Source organism: Stegostoma tigrinum, chromosome 20, assembly GCF_030684315.1.
Source record: "Stegostoma tigrinum isolate sSteTig4 chromosome 20, sSteTig4.hap1, whole genome shotgun sequence".
Taxonomy (NCBI): Eukaryota; Metazoa; Chordata; class Chondrichthyes; order Orectolobiformes; family Stegostomatidae; genus Stegostoma; species Stegostoma tigrinum.
Window position 1 is genome coordinate 10,349,173 of NC_081373.1, and position 19,505 is coordinate 10,368,677.

The window sequence follows — 19,505 nt, forward strand, 5'->3', positions numbered from 1 at the left end:
GGAGTTCAATCTGGACAAATGCAGGATGAGGAATTTTGGAAGCTGGCAAGTTATGTTACAGCTGCACAAAATGTTAGTCAGGCCTCATGTGGATCATCGTATGCAGTTCTAGTCACCAAACTGCCAGTAGGCCTTAGACGCTTTGGAGAGGCTGCGTAGAAAGTTTACCAGGATGTTGCCTGGTCGAGAGGGTTTTAAATACAAGGATAGGTTGGAAAAACTTGGATTGTTTTCACTGGAAATTTTGGAGGCTGACGGGTGACCTAATAGAGGTCTACAAAATTATGACAGGCATAGATAGGGTGAATAGTCAACTTCAAGGAGGGCAGAGGTTGAAGGTGAGAGGGGAGGACGTTAGCACAGAAGTGTGGGGGAAATTTTTCACACAGAAGTGGTTGGTGCCTGGAACGCATGGCTGGTGGAGATGGTGGAAGCAGGCACGTTAGCAAAGTTTAAGGTGTAGACACATAAACGGGAGTGAGGCAAACAAAAGGATGGAGATGCCACATGGACAATGTGTAGCAGAACTAAATAAGAATTAGGGCCTGTTCCTGTGCTGTATTTTTTTTTCACGATGAGAAGAAGTAGGTAGCGACCAAAGCAACCACAAATAGGTACATTTAAATGGCACCTTGCTGCAACTGAACATCCCAGATTTTACAACTGGCAATTTATTTTACAAATTAGTGACAGAGATTTAAATTTAGTATTGAGCTGATGATCCAGTGAAGACACTAAAAAAAGAACTTTCTTTACGGTTCTCACATCTTTAACTTAATAATGACTGGATTTGTCTTGAGCAACATACCATTCTCTGGGAAACTTTGTTTAGGGTTTCACAGTAAAATACACAATCACTAAGAAAATTACTGGCATAAAAATAAATCCCACATGACAATAACTAAATTGACTTATTCAGTCACTGTAAATGCATGGCCTTGAGTGTATACACAAATTCAAAGTATTATCAACTCAAGCTTTCGATCCCAATTCTGCAAATTACTTGGTGATTATCTACAACGTGGCAAATAAGCCGCATGCGGTAGCCCTCTGTAGATAATTTTCAATCAGCCTGATCAGTTGTTCTTACTAATATCTGATGCAAGTGGGGCTTAAAACCTGGGTCTCCTAGATCAGAGGAAGGGATACTACCATTGTACCATAAGGGCTCTCACCCTGTGTGAGCAAAAGAAAGGTAAGTTAGTTGAAGAGTTCAGTAATGGCAGCAAGGGGTTTTGATTTCATGAAGTAGTACTACCTTGGTGAATTCCCTTTATGTTGTGGCCTTATTCTATTATTAAACCATTTACTTATATTTAATGTCCCAAAATGTAGTTAAGCACAATTAATTAATGACCTGCATTTATATAGCACCTTACCCAACTCCTTGTTTGTTATTTTGTCTGGATGGGTGAGAAGGAAATGTTCAAGATCCATGTCAAGGCAACACGTCTGCTGGTACTGTCTCAGTCCTCACTGTTTAGCTGCGGTATAACGTCATCATAAATGTTGAATGTCCTTACCCAGTGCCATCACAAAGGTTTTGTGTCAAGTTCTGTAAGATTATATCACATGGAGTCACTTCCAAATTACTGTTTGGCCAAAAACTCCAATACTGGTAATTTCCAAAGCTAATCCAAGTAACCTGTCTCTTTGGACAGTTTGTTGAAGTCAGGCATGTAATGTCAAGTGAAAATGACAGACATCAGGAGTTCTTTTTGAGGTCTACATTTTCCAATCAATTTCAATCACATTAACTGATTCTTGTGTTTTGATATAAAACCTTGAGTGAGTATGAATGATGCAGTGTTAATGTTCTCAGCTCTGAGCCAGAAGGCTCAGGTTCAAGACCTACCTGTTCCAGAGGTGTGTCACCTCATCCCTAAAGAGGTTGATTAAAAATTGTCTGAAACTTTAAACTACTGAATAGAGGCAGATAAAGGAACCAGGAAGTGCAGACACATGTATTGATGATCACTGCTGACCATACCCCACAGACTTGGGATCATTCCACATTAGGGATGGAAGGTAGGTGAAGAAAGAAGGTGAAAACAAACTTCCCAATATCTGTATTAAAGACAATATTCTGTAAGATATTGTTTGCAGCACCCAAACAGAAGGTAAAGAAACAGGAAAATATACCAAGAGGTCTCAGAATTGTCAGTGAGGAAGGCCAATTGCCCCACCAAACCAGAAACATCCTGCAACTCCTATCCAATACCTCAAGTAATTCCAGCTGTCAGATTCAAAAAAATGAATCTGTGCTGACTAAATCTGTGCATTAAAAATACATGAGGAATTGGAATAAAAGTCCTTAAGAAACACTGGGAATCTATTAGCTGCTGTCCAACTGCTAAGGGTCTACACTGGTTGCTCTAAAAATTAAAGAGAAAGAGCCTTAAAAACAGACTTAAACGCATTGTTAGCACATGGACATCAGTCAATAGTGACTTCAGCAAAAAATCCATACTTCGCGCAGGTCTTGCAAGCTCACTTTGTATTATACGCTGTGCAGTTCTTCACACAGGCTTTTCAATATCTCCCCTATGCAGATAATGCAACACAAACTGTGTACATCTGAAAGCAGACATCACATTCATGCCTCCTCTCAGCACGTCAAACTGACGTATTTTCATACTGAGGCGGTCAGAGTGAGGAAAACATTGTTGACTGCTGTTGTCCAATTTATTTTAAGTTCTTAGGCTACCTTCCTTCCCAAGCATCTTCAATTTGCTGGGCTGCAAGCTGTTTTTGCTCTGAAAGTAAGAACAAAAGACACCAATTACATCATTTTGCAGAGAATTTGTCAATAACAGGTAAATCAAACAACTTTGGTATATATTTATACATAGGTGGGTGGAGCGGAAGGGGGAGAAACACTTGGTTAGCTCAGTTGGCTGAACGGTTGGTTTGAAATGCCAGCAGTTCAGGTTTAATTACACCACTGGCTAAGGCTACTATGAAAATCCTGCCTTCTCAATCTTGACCCTTGCCTAAAGTCTGGTAGCCCTCAGATTAAACTCACCACCACTTTTCTCCCTACGAGACAGTAGCCCTATGATCCTCTAGGATTATGGTGACTTTATGGTGACAAAGATGGCTGCCACTATCATGTGGTCAGAGATAATGGGAACTGCACATGCTGGAGAATCCAAGATAACAAAGTGTGGAGCTGCATGAACAGCCTAGACCCAAAACATCAGCTTTTGTGCTCCTAAAATGCTGCTTGGCCTGCTGTGTTCATCCAGCCCCACACTTTGTTATCTCTGCCATTATCATGTGACTGGTCTTGACAATGTTTTAGACATCACTCAGAAGTTGTCAGCCAGATAATCAACACCTAATACACATCTTGAGGGGGCTGGAATGCTAACTATTGTATCATAACTTCCTAGAGGTATTTTGTCGGCAATAAAGACTCTTCACAGTAGAATTTTAAGCTAATTCCATCGCATAATGGTCACTAGAGGTGTGCCTCAAGGGTCTGTTTTGGGACCACTGCTGTTTGTCATTTTTATAAATGACTTGGACGCAGGCATAGGTGGATGGGTTAGTAAGTTTGCAGATGACACTAAAGTCGGTGGAGTGGTGGACAGTGTGCAAGAATGTTGCAGGGAGACTTGGATAAACTGCAGAATTGGGCTGAATGGTGGCAAATGGAGTTCAATATGGATAAATGTGAGGTGATTCACTTTGGGAAGAATAAGAAGGCGGCAGAATACTGGTTCAATGGAAAGATTCTTGGTAGTGTGGATGTGCAGAGGGATCTTGGTGTCCATGTACACAGATCCCTGAAAGTTACACCCAGGTTGATAGTGCTGTTAAGAAGGCTTACGGTGTGTTAGGTTTTATTGGTAGAGGGATTGAGTTCCGGAGCCGTGATGTCACGCTGCAACCGTACAAAACGCTAGTGCAGCCTCATTTGGAATATTGCGTGCAGTTCTGGTCGCCCCATTACAGGAAGGATGTGGAAGTATTGGAAAAGGTGCAGAGGAGATTTACCAGGATGTTGCCTGGTCTGGAGCACAGGCCCTATGAAGAAAGGCTGAGGGACTTGGGTCTTTCTCATTGGAGAGAAGGAGGCTAAGAGGGGATTTAATAGAGACACACAAGATGATCAGAGGATTAGATAAGGTGGACAGTGAGTCTTTTTCGTAGGATGATGACTTCAGCTTGTACAAGGGGGCACAGCTACACATTGAGGGGTGATAAATTTAAGACAGATGTCAGAGGCAGGTTCTTTACTCAGAGAGTGGTAAGGGCGTGGAATGCCCTGCCTGCCAATGTAGTTAACTCAGCCACATTAGGAGCATTTAAACAGTCCTTGGATAAGCATATGGATCATGACGGGATAGTGTAGAGGGAGGGGCTTAGATTAGTTCACAGGTCGGCGCAACATCGAGGGCCGAAGGGCCTGTTCTGCGCTGTATTGTTCTATGTTCTGTAAGATGTATTAATATCTTTGCACTGGGCTGTGTCATAGACTGTTGTCCTACTGCTTTTATCTTGATAATAACTGCTTTATCACCTACTACCAAGGAGACTTGTTTACAGAAGTAGTGAACTCAACGGTCTTTTAAGCTAAAAACAAACTAAAACAGAAATTATTGGACAAACTCAATGGGTCTGACATCAGTGATGAGAAAACAGAGTTAATGTTGAGTGCAGCAACACTTTTTCAGTAGGTTTCTGAAACGTTAACTCTGTTTTCCTCTTCACTGATGCTGCCGGACCTGAGTTTCAGAAGTAATTTTTGTTTGTTACTTGTTTCAGATTTCAAGCATCCGCAGCACTTTGTTTTATTTTAGTGTCTCTCAACCTTTTGTTTTAAACATTGTAATTTGTTTGTAACAAATTTTACAGTGCAGGCACTGGCTTTTCAGCCCGACATGCCAAAACTGGAATTTTTGAGAGACAGATATCTGAGACATACAGTCATGGAGAGTCAGAATCATACAGCACGAGAACTGACACTTCGTTCCAATTTTTCCATGCTTACTAGGTTTCATAAGCTAAACTATTTCCACTTGCCTGCATTTGGCCCATATCCCTCTAAGCCTTTCCTATTCATGTACTTGTCCAAATGGCTTTCAAATGTCATAACTGTACCTACATCCACCACTTCCTCTGGCAATTCATTCTATGCAAGCACCACTGTGTGAAAAAGTTGTCCCTTAAGTCCCTTTTAAATCCTTCCCCTCTCACCTTAAACCTACTAACTCTAGTTCTGAACTCCCCTATCCCGGGGAAAGGCCCTCGCTATTCATGTTACCTTTGTTCATGATTTCATAAACCTCTATAAGGTCACCACTCAACCTCCGATGCATCAGCGAAAGAAGCCCCAACCAATTCAGCCTCACCTTATAACTCAAACCCTTCAGTCCTGACAACGTCCCTGTAAATCTTTTCTGCACCCTTTCCAATTTAATAATATCCTTCCTGTAGCAGAGAAGTATGGGCATATTTTCCATGGCAACACCTTTATCACTTGCCAACCAATCAGCTCACTCACTTCATATAGCATAAAGTTGTTTTCCCTTTGAATCAGCACTTCTTGTGAATTGGCCTGATGAGCGCAAGATGAAAAACCTTGTCTTTTCAGCAATATTCAAATCTTTTCTCTTTTGTGATTTGATGTCACCTCCCTCTTATGTTTGTAAGTGATCCTGTGTTGCAAAGTATCTACAAGCCTATCTACAAGTGAGTAAACCCACTGAATGTTAAAGGGAGATAGTTAAATTAATGTTAAATAAATGTTTTAAGTAAAAAATTGCAGCACGCTGCTGTGCAGAGGGACTTGGATGTCCTTGTGCATGAATCGTTGAAGGTGGGATTGCAGGTACAGCAGGTAATTAAAAAGGCAAATGGAATTTCGTCTGCCATTGCTCGAGGGATGGAGTTTAAAAACAGGGGGGCTATGCCGCAGCTGCATAGGGTCCTGGTGAGGCCACACCTGGAGTACCGTGTGCAGTTTTGGCCTCCTTACTTGAGAAGAGATATACTAGCACTGGAGGGGGTGCAGAGGAGATTCACTCAGTTGTTTCCAGACTTGAGAGGGTTGGATTATGAGGAGAGACTGAGCAGACTGGGATTATACTCATTGGAATTCAGAAGAACGAGGGGAGATCTTACAGGAACATACAAGACTATGAAGGGAATAGATAAAGTGGGGGCAGGGAGGTTGTTTCCGCTAGCAGGTGAAACTAGGACTAAAGGGCATCGCCTCAAAATAAAGGGAAGCAGATGTAGGGCTGAGGTCAGGAGGAACTTCTTCACCCAAAGGTGAATCTCTGGAATTCCCTGCCCAGGGAAGCAGTTGAAGCTACCTCACCGAATATTTTTAAGGCAAGGCTGGATAAATTTTTGGACAGTAAAGGAATTAAGGGTTACGGTGAGTGGGTGGGTAAGTGGAGCTGAGTGTCAAAGATCAGCCATGATCTTATTAAATGGCGGAGCAGGCTCGAGGGGCCAGATGGCCTACTCCTGCTCCTAGTTCTTATGTTCTAATGTTATATTTTTAACTTCCATGTTGACGCAGTCCTTACAAGTAAGCTTCACAAACAGATCTCATTGTCAATTGATTTCATTTCCCTTTTTTTAAACAAACAGGTTGGTGGTGAGAATACCAGCTTAGCATGGCTGTATTGGAAATTTGAAGTGACAGCATGTGAGAAAGAGAGGTGACAGAGAGCGAGCAACAGAGAGTGGGAGGGAAAAAGGAGAGAGAGAGAGAGGAGAGCGAGAGAGTCAGAGGGGGAGGGAGGGAAAAAGAGGGCAAGAAAACGGAGAGAGAGAGTGAGAGAGCGAGAGAGAGAGAGAAAAGAGAGAGAAAAGAGAGAGAGAGAGAGAGAGAGAGAGAGAGAGAGAGAGAGAGAGATAGATAGATATATAAAAGTCCCAAGCTCCTGTTCTTTCCCCACAGCCCTGCTGCCTGTAGCTGCTCCTTATCTGAAGATCTGCTATCATGCCTGCTGCCTCACTAGCTGCATGCTAAAAATTCCAGTGACAAACTAAAAGAAAAATGAACAGGTTGGAATTGCTTGAGATTGCAAGAGCAAAGAGAACTGTAAGTGGCATGCAGAAAAGAAAATGTCACTATTTTGGCCAGTCTGATCAGAAATTAAAAACTACAGAGATTTAGGGTGGCTCAGTGGTTAACACTGCAGCCTCACAGCTCCAGGGACCCAGGTTCAATTCCAGCCTCAGGTGACTGTCTGTGCAGAGTTTGCACATTCTCCCTGTGTCTGCGTGGGTTTCCTCCGGTTTCCTCCCACAGTCCAAAGATGTGCAGACCAGGTGGATTGGCCATGAAAATTGTGCATAGTGTTCAGGGGTGTGTGGGTTATAGGGGGGTGGGTCTGGGTGGGATGCTCCAAGGGGCAGTGTGGACTTGTTGGGTAGAAGGGCCTGTTTCCACACTGTAGGGAATCTAATCTAATCTCTATTTAAACTTTGTTGCTGGGATATGAGTGTATTGTCCATCACTAATTGCCCTTGAGAAGGCGGTAGTGAGCTGCAGACAATTTGATGTGGGCAGACCCACAAGACTGTTAGGGAGACAGCTGCACAATTTTGACCAAGCGTCAATGAAAAAACAGCAATGTAGTTCAAAGTCAGGATGGTGGTGTTCTTATGTATGTTATCCTTATTCTAAGTAGCAGAGGTCATGGGTTTGGAAGGTGCTATCAAAGGATGGTTAATGGAGTAAATTTTGTGGATGCCAAACACTTCTGCCAATATGAGAGTGAAGTCTGAAGGTGGTGGATGCAGTGCTAATCAAGCAGGCTGCTCTGTCTTAGTTGATAAAATCAAGAGTTGCAGATGCTAAACATAGAAGTTGCTGGAGATGCTCAGGTCAGGTGCTATTTGTGGACAGAAAGCTGAGTTAACTGTGGCTGATAATCCTTCAAAAAATGCTAACTCTGTCTTCTCTCCACAAATGCTGCCAGGCCTGCTGAGTTTCGCGTGCAATTTTTATCCTAGATGATAATGAGTGTTGTTGGAGTGCCCTCATCCAGACAAATGAATTTTCCATCATTGTCCTCAGTTGTTGCCTGGTCGACAGTGGATAGTCACTGAGGTGACAGGACGTGAGGCACGACATGAAAATTCATACCCTCTGATCTTCTCTTACAGCCACAGTACTTATGTCAAAGATCCAGTTTAGATTCTGATAAATTGCTCCGTGAGGATGTTATTAGGTGGGGATTCAACAATGGTAAAGCCACTGAATTTCAAAGGAATAGCTTGAACCTAGCATTAATGTGGTGTGAATGGTACTTGGTACTTATCAAGCCTCTCTTCCAGGGGACAAAATGGAAGGCAGCAGAAAGAGGGTTAACCTAAGTATGGTTGAATGATAGATATCACAGAACGGTTGCAGATGGATGTAAGAGGATGGTACAATCCAGAATCCTGAAAAATTCTTCTTTTCAACTACTCAGCCAGTTCCTTTTTGGAAGTTAAGAGTGAAACATGATTTGACATCCTTCCAGGCACAACACTTGTGATCATAACCTCTGTGTATTTTTTTGCCAATTATCTTTAATATGTGTATCCTCTATTCACTGCTTCTCTTGCCAATTAAAACAGTTGCTCTTAAAGATTCTATCAAAACCCAAGATAATTTTGAGCACTTCCATGAACTCTCTTTCCTTTAATCTTCTCTGCTCTAAGGAGAACAACCCTGGTATCTTAAACCTGTAATAAAATCAAAGTTCTCGGCATCTGGTCTTCCATGATGTCTCCCTCTATACCACCTCTGCATCTTCTCCATGGCTTCGACATTCTTTAACTAATTTAACCAGGACTAACCAATGATTTATAAAGGTTTCCTGCAATTACCTATGCTGAATTGAGACCGTACCCTCCCGGGGATACATCTAGTAAGAGAAGTAAGCCAATCAGCACCTCTGGTCTGTTTCGCCATTCTAGATCATGGCTGATCATCTATGTCAACACGATCTTCCTGCACTGCCTCCATCTCAATGTAATTAGTAACTAGAAATTTATGTTTCAAAGTTACTTAATAGCGCTTTTACAGCCAACTGCGTTACAGAATTACAAAGATTCACCACCCACTGAGTAAAGAAGCTCCTCATCTCATTCCTCAATGGTCTACTGTTTATTCTGAGACAGTATGCCCCGGTTCTTGTTCTCTATGGCCTGGAAAAGCATATTTTTTGCATTTACTCTGCCTACCCCTTCAAGAATTTTGTAAATTTCTATGAGATTGCCTCTCATTCTTTTAAACTCAAGAGAATGCAAGCCCAGTCTGATCAAAGTACAGTCCTACCGTCATATGGTGTATTCCATACCATGACTATTACAAGGTGTCATAACTTTAAGGTGACTGGAGGAAGGTATAGGGGAGATGTCAAAGGCAGGTTCTTTACACAGAGAGTGGTGGGCGTGTGGAATGCACTGTCGGCAGTGATAGTGAGGTCAGATACTTTAGAAGCTTTTAAACAACTCTTGGATAGGCACATGGAAGATAGTAAAATGTAGGGTATGCAGGATAGATTAATCTTAGTAGGATAATAGGTCGACACAACATCATGGGCTGAAGGACCTGTACTGTGCTGTACCGTTCTATGTTCTAGCCCAGCATGCAGTCTGGTGAACCTCTGCTGCACTCTCAATAGCATTAACAACCTTCCATAGACAAGGGGACCAGAACTGCATATAATGCAGCAGGTGCCTCAAAGAGGTGAGAGACTGCTTTATTTATTAATCTTACAATTATTTTACACATTAGTAATACTTAGAAATGTTGAAAAATTAACAATAATCTGACCCTACATAAACATTAATGTTTTTGAGCTGGGTGAATGCGTTGCTAAATGAGTTGAACTCAGTAGGTTGGACAGCTGTTTAAAGTGCAGTTTGATACCAATAGTGTGGGTTCAATTTTTGCACTGGTTAAGATTACTATGAAGGATTCTCCTTCTGTCTCTTCCTTTGGATGAAGTATGGTGACCCTCGGGTTAAACCACCACTAGTCATCCCTCTCTAGCAAGACAGCAAACCTGGTAAGAGTGCTGTGGTTTTAGCTTTTTAAATGTGCTGCTGCCAACATTATAGAGTAGGAGCAGTAGAAAGAAAGACACTGCTGCTGAAGACTGAAAGGAAGGCGATATGGACCAGTTTTAAACAAACTGATTCAAAATATCAAGCAATAATCTGGCCTGGAACATGTTATAAAACAACAAAATTCTTTTGAGTGGTTTCCACACCATAAACATTAAGACACTCTGATCAAGGTCATCAAAAGCCTGCAGAAAACAGACTAAACGCAGGTGTTCATGCTTTCCCCAGTTAAACAAGTCTGTTTTGTTAGCAGGCAAATATACTCTGAACAGAAGCCTGTTGGCTTGCTTAAGATTTTCTTTCACAAGTGCAGTGGTGTTCACATAAAAGAGTCCATAAACCTAAGTCCAGTAGCATGGCATGGACTGCAGCCAACTTTCCAAGAAATGTTAGATGCCTCATAGCTCAACTCAGGAGCCATATGGTTTCACAAACAAGTTTTAAGCACAGACAGCTTTGAGAACTGATAAACACAAGGGGGGAGATGGATGGTTTTAAAGAGGTGCAAATGGGAAAGCCAGTGATGGGGAAGATATGGGATCCAAAAGTTCCAGACACAGTCAAAGAAGATCCACAAAGAAAATCTTACAAATAGTGTTCAAAATGCTGGTGATTGGAATGGTTTTCTACAAGTTTTGAGACATTTTGTACATACTTTCTAACCAGCCTGCTCAGAGATGTTATTACATTGCCCTATTCCTCCAATTACAACCCCAAACTAATTTGATTAAAACCTCTCATTTAAAGATTGCTACATCAACTTCTCTTAGCATCTCTTAAAAGTAAAACTTGCTAGGGGTAAAGGCTTGGATTTATGAAGGAAAAACAAATTGAAGCCTGTGTTTTTCTTTCAACAAGGCCATTCACAACTTCAGGATTGGCCAAAGCAATTTACATTTAATGAAGCACTTCTGTAATACAATAACTACTGTCACACACAGAAGGAGGGGGGAAATTGGTACACAACATAATCCCGCAAATAGCACTGAGATAGTCTTCTGATTGAGAGATAAACGTTAGTCAGGGCTTTGAGAATAACGTTCTGCTCTGAAATAATTTGATGGATTTATTGTCACATCCCTGAATACAGTGAAAAGTTTTGTTTTGCAAACAGTACAGGCAGATCATAACAAGCAAGGACAAACAGATCATAGAATGCTTAGACAGAGCAAGGCATACAAGGTTTTGGGTGCACAGGAGGTTCCCAAAAGAAAGGTCAATATTAGATGTGAAATTAGAGAGTTCCATTCAGCAGTCTAATACCAGCAGGGAAGAAGCTAGCGATGAACATGTTGGAGTGTGTTCAAGCTTCTGTATCTTCTGCCTGATGGAACAGGTTGGAAGAGAGCATTACTAATGTTGCATTAATGACTATTCATGTAATACATTCTCTTGCTCCCATCTGAGAGGATCTCTCAATCAGTGGGCAGGATCTTCAATTGTGTAGTGCTCTCTCTCCATGTACAAGTCCATCCAACTTCCCCTACATACAAGTTAAGCAATGGGTCTTGTGGCACAGTGGCAGTGACCCTGCCTCTTAGCCAGAGATTCAAATCACACCACCTCCAGAGCTGTGTCATAACATGTATGAACAGGTTAATTTAAAAATCTCTACAGTTTGAGCAAACACTCTCAAGTGTTTTAGTCAAGGCTAGATATGTTACTTCCACGTTATCGAGTTGCAAAGCTCTCATCATTTAGCAACATGCAAATAGGTGACAACAACATTTCCCAAAATCTTATATTTGGACACAGATTTAATAAATAAATGGATTAATTTTGCAAATCTTTGGATAGTTGATCTAACCTCAAAAGAGATCAATAAGAACACTTAACACAGAGTTTGTACATGTTTCTTAATTGCCTCCAGTTGGAAATTTGGCAGTGACTGAATGCATTCAGCATGAAGTCTGAGAAGATTGAATACTGGAAGAACAGTGACTCAGTTATCGAATAAGAGTAAAGAAGATGCAAATATGTTGGCAAAACTTTGAAAGAAAAACCTTTCACAAATGTTTGACTTGCCATAGCTTAGAACTAAAAGTTGTGCCAAACCTAAGCAGAGTATTAGTAATTCCTCAATAGTTCTGATCGTTTTGAGTTATTATGCTTCTATTTCATGGGTTCAGATCTATAGAAGGTAGAAACATAGAATGAATTGTACAAGGATTATGGAACAAGGATTTAGAAGGTGGCAGTCTTTCCACACAAGCTACTTGAACTCCTATGAAGTAGCAAAGTTCCAATAGTGTTGTTTCGAAAGCCCCAGAACAGCTGCACCACGACTTCCAAAAACTTCACAATGAAGATTATAAGCTAAAACTGTGGTTTTACGGCGAACCAAGAGAATAGATAAGAAAGTGGCTGAAAGTTAGAAAACAATGACTGTGTTGACTATTTGTGAGATAAGAGTTAAGGATGGGGTTGTGCACAAGGGTTCTTGCTTAAAATAATTAACCACCTCAGGGTGATTCCTGACCCACATCAGTCCAATTGTTAACCTATCATCAAATCAACAAAGATGGCCTTATTTTCTTGCATTCTTAGTCTTCAAAAAACTGGATATGTGCAGATCAGGTAATGTCATACGGGGAAGAAAGACTGCATCAGATATTTGGCAGTCGAGCAACATTAGACCATTCTTTTGCATCTAGGTTACTGTTCCTGCACAAATTAAGGCGCTCACTTAAAACAATACTTATTAGATTGTACAAGCAGGCAGGGAGGTTGGTTGGGAAGGGGCGGTGAAGATAGCCAAGTATGGCACTCATTAAGACTCAACTGCATTACGTTAGTCTGGAGTCACAACTGGTTCAGAGGATTGATTTCCTTCTTTAAAGGGCATTATTGAGTCAGACGGATTGTTACAAAAACACAGTAGTTCACAGTTAATACTATCGAACTGCGTTTTCATTCCCCAAAGGTCATGATGGGATTTGAACTTGTGGTACTGGTTCATTACTCCAGCTCTGGATTATGAGTCCTCTCCTAAGTTGTTATGTTAATGCTCCCTGATTTCCAATATAAGTTCCCATTTTCATATTTTTAAAGAAACTGCCCACATAAACTTTGCAACCATGTAATTACACCCTCTGCTGCTGGTTGCACCCTGTCCCAAGGAAAGATCAACTCAAAGTAGTATGTCACAGTACTCCTATTATAAAATGTGAATTGTAGTATTTAAAATGGAAGGAGGTGACATGAACTTTAAGGAATTAAAATTAAAAAGAAATAGATACTACTCATGTACCATATCGCCAGCATGTCAAAAGCAAGAAATACATCAAAAGCTAAACAGAGCTAAAATTTTAACAAAAATCTAATTCAAGCATTGACTTGATCCTACATTTCTAAGATCAAATGTTTTTCACTGTGCAACATAAAGATTTATTTTACTTCAGGGTGACGGATGTCAGATATAAAATACTCTTCTCATTCAGTTATTTATAAATATACAAAATCAATTATCTTCACAAGGTTCAGAGATTAATTCTGAATCAATCTTTATTTGCTAAGAGTCTGTTCTAGATTTGGTTGACGACACCAAAACTGGCAAATCTTACTGCACAGCCTCATCTAGTGGTTGCAGTTTTAAATCAAGGATACACTTTGCAGCAGATTTGCTTGAAAGATTGCGGTTGGGAAGTCAGATCTCACTCCTGGCAGCAGCATCCACAGGAGCAGGAAGCATTCATCAAATCAAAGACCATCTGGGTGTTTTAAATACATTATTTAGCAGAAATTTATGCTTAGTTACAGTGAACTTATTTCATGTCAGTCATGGTACATTGAGCCTGTGATTTCTTTGCACATGCTGACTGGCCTGCTGAGTATCTCCAAATTTTCTTCTTTACATTTTAGATTTTGTAGCACCCTTACCTCTGACTCCAAAGGTTGGGAATCTGGGACCTGCTCTCGTGACTTGGGCACATAATTAAGATTGACAGTCCACAACAGGACTGAAGCATACTGCATTGTGACAGCTTTCAAAAATAAAAATCAAAATCAGCCATCCCAAACTGCTCGAGGTGGTGGTGGTGGTCAGAGACCTTCTTGAACCACTGCTGTCCAGGTGGTGCAGGGCATTCACAGTTCATTAGAAAAGGAATTCCAGGATCCTAACCTAGTGACACTTAAGGAATAGCAATACATTTCTAACTCAGGATCATGTGTGGCTGAGAGGAGAACTTGCAGGTGATGCTGTTCTTATGCATCTGTTGCCCTATTCCTTCTGGATGTTTGCAGGTTTGGAAGGTGCTGTCAAATGAGCATAGGTGAATTAACTGCAGTGGATCTTGCAGACAATACACAGTGTTGCTACTGTGGTGGATGGATGGCGTGCCAATCATACAGGCTGTGTTCTCTCGGATGATATAATAGAATACTCACCAATTTCTGGATGGTCTCAAGCTTCGTGAATGCTGTTAAAGCTGCACTTACACTGGCAAGTGGGAAGTATTCCATCACACTCCTGGCTTGTGCCTTATAAATGTTTGATGGGTACTGGGACAGAGAAAGGGAGTTTCACACTATTCAATTTCAAACATCTGCCCTGCTTTTGTCGACACACAATTTATATGGCTACTGTAGTTCAGTTTCTGGTCAATAATAACACCTAGGATGCTGCAATGGGCTTCTGCCGTGGCAATTCCATTGAATGTGAGGGAAGGATGGTTGTATTCTCTCATTACAGACAGTCATTGCCTGGTATTTAGTGCCTTTTTTTTAAGATGTTAAAAAACAGCCCCAACTGTGCACTCAGAAAGATGCAAAACATCTCATGGCACTATTCAAAGTAGTGCAGGTGAGTGAGCTCACGAGCCAGAAATATATGAACAGATTGCTTTTACATATCTTTAGCAACTCTAAGTGAGGTTGGAATAACTGGCAGATGAATTGATTTTGTAAGTTTTCAATATAAAGGAAACAAACAAAATCCCAAAAGCAGCTACAGATCAGGAAATAGACAGAAGGGAGGAACTCTGATAAATCACGATTTCTGGAGAAGCAATTGGGCCATTGTGGACCAATCCAAGATGGTGGCGGAGTAGCCAAGTTCAGGCTTTTGCTTGTTCGTTGCTGACTTCTGTCCATTTCTCTTTATCTTTCTACTTTTCTCTACCATCCTCTCATATCGTTTGTCCTTGGGGAACGCTCCTGTGGTGGCACTGGTAGCATTGGTGATGGGAGCGAGAGGGGGCAGCAACAAGAGGTGGCACTGAAATGTGGCAACTTCAACGTTGGGGGGCCCAGCGCAGGACTCAAGGTGTTGGCAATGGCACCGACATTAATGGCGGCACTGATGTCAGCGCTGGTTCAAAGGGTTACATTCTTGCATTTGTTAAGGAAAGAAGTGGACTCGGATACTTCAATTGATTCCAAGATGGCATCGGCATCAGCAAAGTGGGCCCAGCAGGGAATGGCAGCATCGGAGTGTGGTGACTTTGACGTTGGTGAGTCTGCCGCAGGCAGTGGCAATGCGCAGGACTTGACGTTGTGGCATCAGTGGCAAGGGTGATCTGGACACTCTCTTTTCCTTTTGTTTCTGTTTCTTTGATTTCGGCTTTTGCTTTTAATTCTAACTAGATATTATCAAAAAAGTTATAGCAGGAATCCGGACAAGTTCAATGCACTCAGGCAGAGCCATCACGGTTTTGTTCAGGGGAAAATCACGTTTGACGAATCAAAGTTCTTTGACATAACACCTGCCATGGATAAAGGGAAATTTATTGATTCACTGTATTTAGATTCCCAGAAAAGAGTCATATCAGAGGCTATAGTGAAAATAAAAGTTCATAGTGTTGTGGGTATTGTATTGACAGAGTAGCTTGGTTGACTGACAGGAAGCAGACAGTAGACATTAACGAGTCTTTTCTGGTTTGTAAGATGTAATGAGTGGTATGTCACAAGGATTAACATTGGAATTTTAACTGTTTATAACTTACATCAATGACTTGGACAAAGGGATAGAAGGGACAGTTTTCATATCTGTTGACACAATGATAGGGAGGAAAATAAGTGTGTCAAGCACATAACACGGTCACAAAACAGTAGATGAGTGAGCGTGCAAAAGCTGTGAAATTGTCCATTTTGGTAGTAAAATGGAATAAAACAGAAGCATATTATCTAATTGGAGAGACACTGCACAGCTCTCAGATGCAAAGGAATCTAGGTGTCCCAGAGCACAAATCTCAAAAGGTTAGTGTACAGGTACAGCGAGTAATTAGGAAAACTAACAGAATGTTGTCATTTATCACAAAATGTTTGGAATACAAAGTTGGGAGGTTGTACTTCAGTTATACGCTACAACGGTAAGACTGCATCTGGAATGCTGAACACAGTATTTGCCACCTTATTTAAGAAAAGGCATAAGTATGTTGGAGGCAGTTCGAATGGGGTTAACTAGGCTAATAGCTGAAATAAGAGGTTCTCTCACCAGGAAAGGCTGGACACCTAGGCTTAAATCCAATGAAGTTTAGAAAAGTGACTGAAACACGATCTTAAAGAGCCTTAGATAACAAAGTGTGGAGCTGGATGAACACAGCAGGCCAAGCAGCATCTCAGGAGCACAAAAGCTGACGTTTCGGACTTAGGCCCTTCATCAGAGAGGGGGATGGGGAAAGGATTCTGGAATAAATTGGGAGAGACGGGGAGGCAGACCGAAGATGGAGAGAAAAGAAGATAGGTGGAGAGGAGAGTATAGGTGAGGAGGTAGGGCGGGGATAGGTCAGTCCAGGGAAGACGGACAGGTCAAGGAGGTGGGATGAGGTTGGTAGGTAGGAAATGGAGGTGCAGCTTGAGATGGGAGGAAGGGATGGGTGAGAGGAAGAACAGGTTAGGGAGGCGGAGACAGGCTGGGCTGGTTTTGGGATGCAGTGGGGTGTGGGGATGAGCTGGGCTGGTTGTGTGATGCAGTGGGGCGAGGGGACGAACTGGGCTGGTTGTGGGATGCGGTGGGGGAGGGGGAGATTTTGAAGCTGGTGAAGACCACATTGATACCATTGGGCTGCAGGGTTCCCAGGCGGAATATGAGTTGCTGTTCCTGCAACCTTCGGGTGGCATCCTTGTGGCACTGCAGGAGGCCCATGATGGACATGTCAACTGAAGAATGGGAGGGGGAGTTAAAATGGTTCGCGACTGGGAGGTGCAGTTGTTTATTGCGAACCGAGGGGAGGTGTTCTGCAAAGCGGTCTCCAAGCCTCCGCTTGGTTTCCCCAATGTCGAGGAAGCCACACCGGGTACAATGGATACAGTATACCACATTGGCAGATGTGCAGGTGAACCTCTGCTTAATATGGAAAGTCATCTTGGGGTCAGGGATGGGGGTGAGGGAGGAGGTGTGGGGGCAAGTGTAGCACTTCCTGGGGTTGCAGTGGAAGGTGCCGGGTGTGTTGGGGTTGGAGGACAGTGTGGAGCGAACAAGGGAGTCACGGAGAGAGTGGTCTCTCCGGAATGCAGACAAGGGTGGGGATGGAAAAATGTCTTGGGTGGTGGGGTCGGATTGTAGATGGCGGAAGTGTCGGAGGATGATGCTTGTATCCGGAGGTTGGTGGGGTGGTGTGAGAGAACGAGGGGGATCCTCTTTGGGCGGTTGTGGCGGGGGCGGGTTGTGAGTGATGTGTTGCGGGAAACACGGTCAAGGGCATTCTTGACCACTGCTGGGGGGGGAAGTTGCGGTCCTTGAAGAACTTGGACATCTGGGATGTGCGTGAGTGGAATGCCTCATCCTGGGAGCAGATGCGGCGGAGGCGGAGGAATTGGGAATAGGGGATGGAATTTTTGCAGGAGGGTGGGTGAGAGGAAGAGTATTCTAGGTAGCTGTGGGAGTCGGTGGGCTTGAAATGGACATCAGTAACTAGCTGGTTGCCATTGAGACATTAACCGCCTCAACCTCTCCACCCCTCTCACCCACTCCAACCTCTCCCCCCACAGAAAGGGCAGCCCTCCGCTCAAACCCGCAGACAAGGGTGGCGCAGTGGTAGTATGGCGCACTGACCTCTACATCGCCGAGGCCAAACGCCAACTCTCCGACACCACCTCCTACCGCCCCCTTGATCATGACCCCACACCCGAGCACCAAACCATCATCTCCAACACCATTCACGACCTCATCACCCCAGGGGACCTCCCACCCACAGCCTCCAACCTTATTATTCCCCAACCCCACACGGTCCATTTCTATCTCCTTCCCAAAATCCACAAACCTGCCTGCCCTGGTCGACCCATTGCCTCTAGCCTGTTCCTGCCCCAGTGAACTCATCTCCACCTATCTGGACTCCATTTTCTCCCCTTGGTCCAGGAACTCCCTACCTACGGCCGTGACGCCACCCACGCCCTCCACCTCCTCCAGAACTTCCAATTCCCTGGCCCCCAACACCTCATTTTCACCATGGACGTCCAGTCCCTGTACACCCGTATTCCACATGCAGATGGGCTCAAGGCCCTCTGCTTCTTCCTGTCCCGCAGGCCCGACCAGTCCCCCTCCACTGACACCCTCATCTGCCTCGCCGAACCCGTCCTCACCCTCAACAACTTCTCTTTCAATTCTTCCCACTTCCTACAGACAAAAGGGGTGGCTATGGGCACCCGCATGGGCCCCAGCTATGCCTGCCTCTTTGTAGGTTACGTGAAACAGTCCCTCTTCCGCACCTACACAGGCCCCAAACCCAACCTCATCCTCCGTTACATTGATGACTGTATCAGCGCCGCCTCTTGCTCCCCAGAGGAGCTCGAACAGTTATCCACCTCACCAACACCTTCCACCCCAACCTCAAGTTCACCTGGGACATCTCCAACACGTCCCTCACCTTCCTGGACCTCTGAGTCTCCATCTCAGGCAACCAGCTGGTTACTGATGTCCATTTCAAGCCCACTGACTCCCACAGCTACCTAGAATACACCTCCTCCCACCCACCGTCCTGCAAAAATTCCATCCCCTATTCCCAATTCCTCCGCCCCCAGGATGAGGCATTCCACTCCCGCACATCCCAGATGTCCAAGTTCTTCAAGGACCGCAACTTTCCATCCGCAGTGGCCGAGAATGCCCTTGACCGCGTCTTACGCATTTCCCGCAACACATCCCTCACACCCCGCCCCCGCCACAACCGCCCAAAGAGGATCCCCCTCGTTCTCACACACCACCCCACCAAACTCTGGATACAACGCATCATCATCCGACACTTCCGCCATTTACAATCCGACCCCACTACCCGAGACATTTTTCCATCCCCACCCTTGTCTGCTTTCCGGAGAGACCACTCTCTCCATGACTCCCTTGTTCGCTCCACACTGCCCTCCAACCCCACCACACCCGGCACCTTCCCCTGTAACCACAGGAAGTGCTACACTTGCCCCCACACCTCCTCCCTCACCCCCATCCCTGGCCCCAAGATGACTTTCCATATTAAGCAGAGGTT

The 19,505-nt window shown here is 43.5% G+C and overlaps 1 protein-coding gene across 1 annotated transcript in view; it reads right to left on the minus strand.

Annotated features, from left to right (window-relative positions):
• Positions 1–655: 655 nt before the first annotated feature.
• Positions 656–19,505, minus strand: part of r3hcc1l (R3H domain and coiled-coil containing 1-like) — a 154,268-nt gene continuing 135,418 nt past the window's right edge. The window contains exon 7 of the mRNA XM_048551452.2: positions 656–2,756. Within this exon, the coding sequence (XP_048407409.1) occupies positions 2,704–2,756 (53 nt within the window). The 3' untranslated portion in view covers positions 656–2,703. The remainder of the gene's footprint in view (positions 2,757–19,505) is intronic.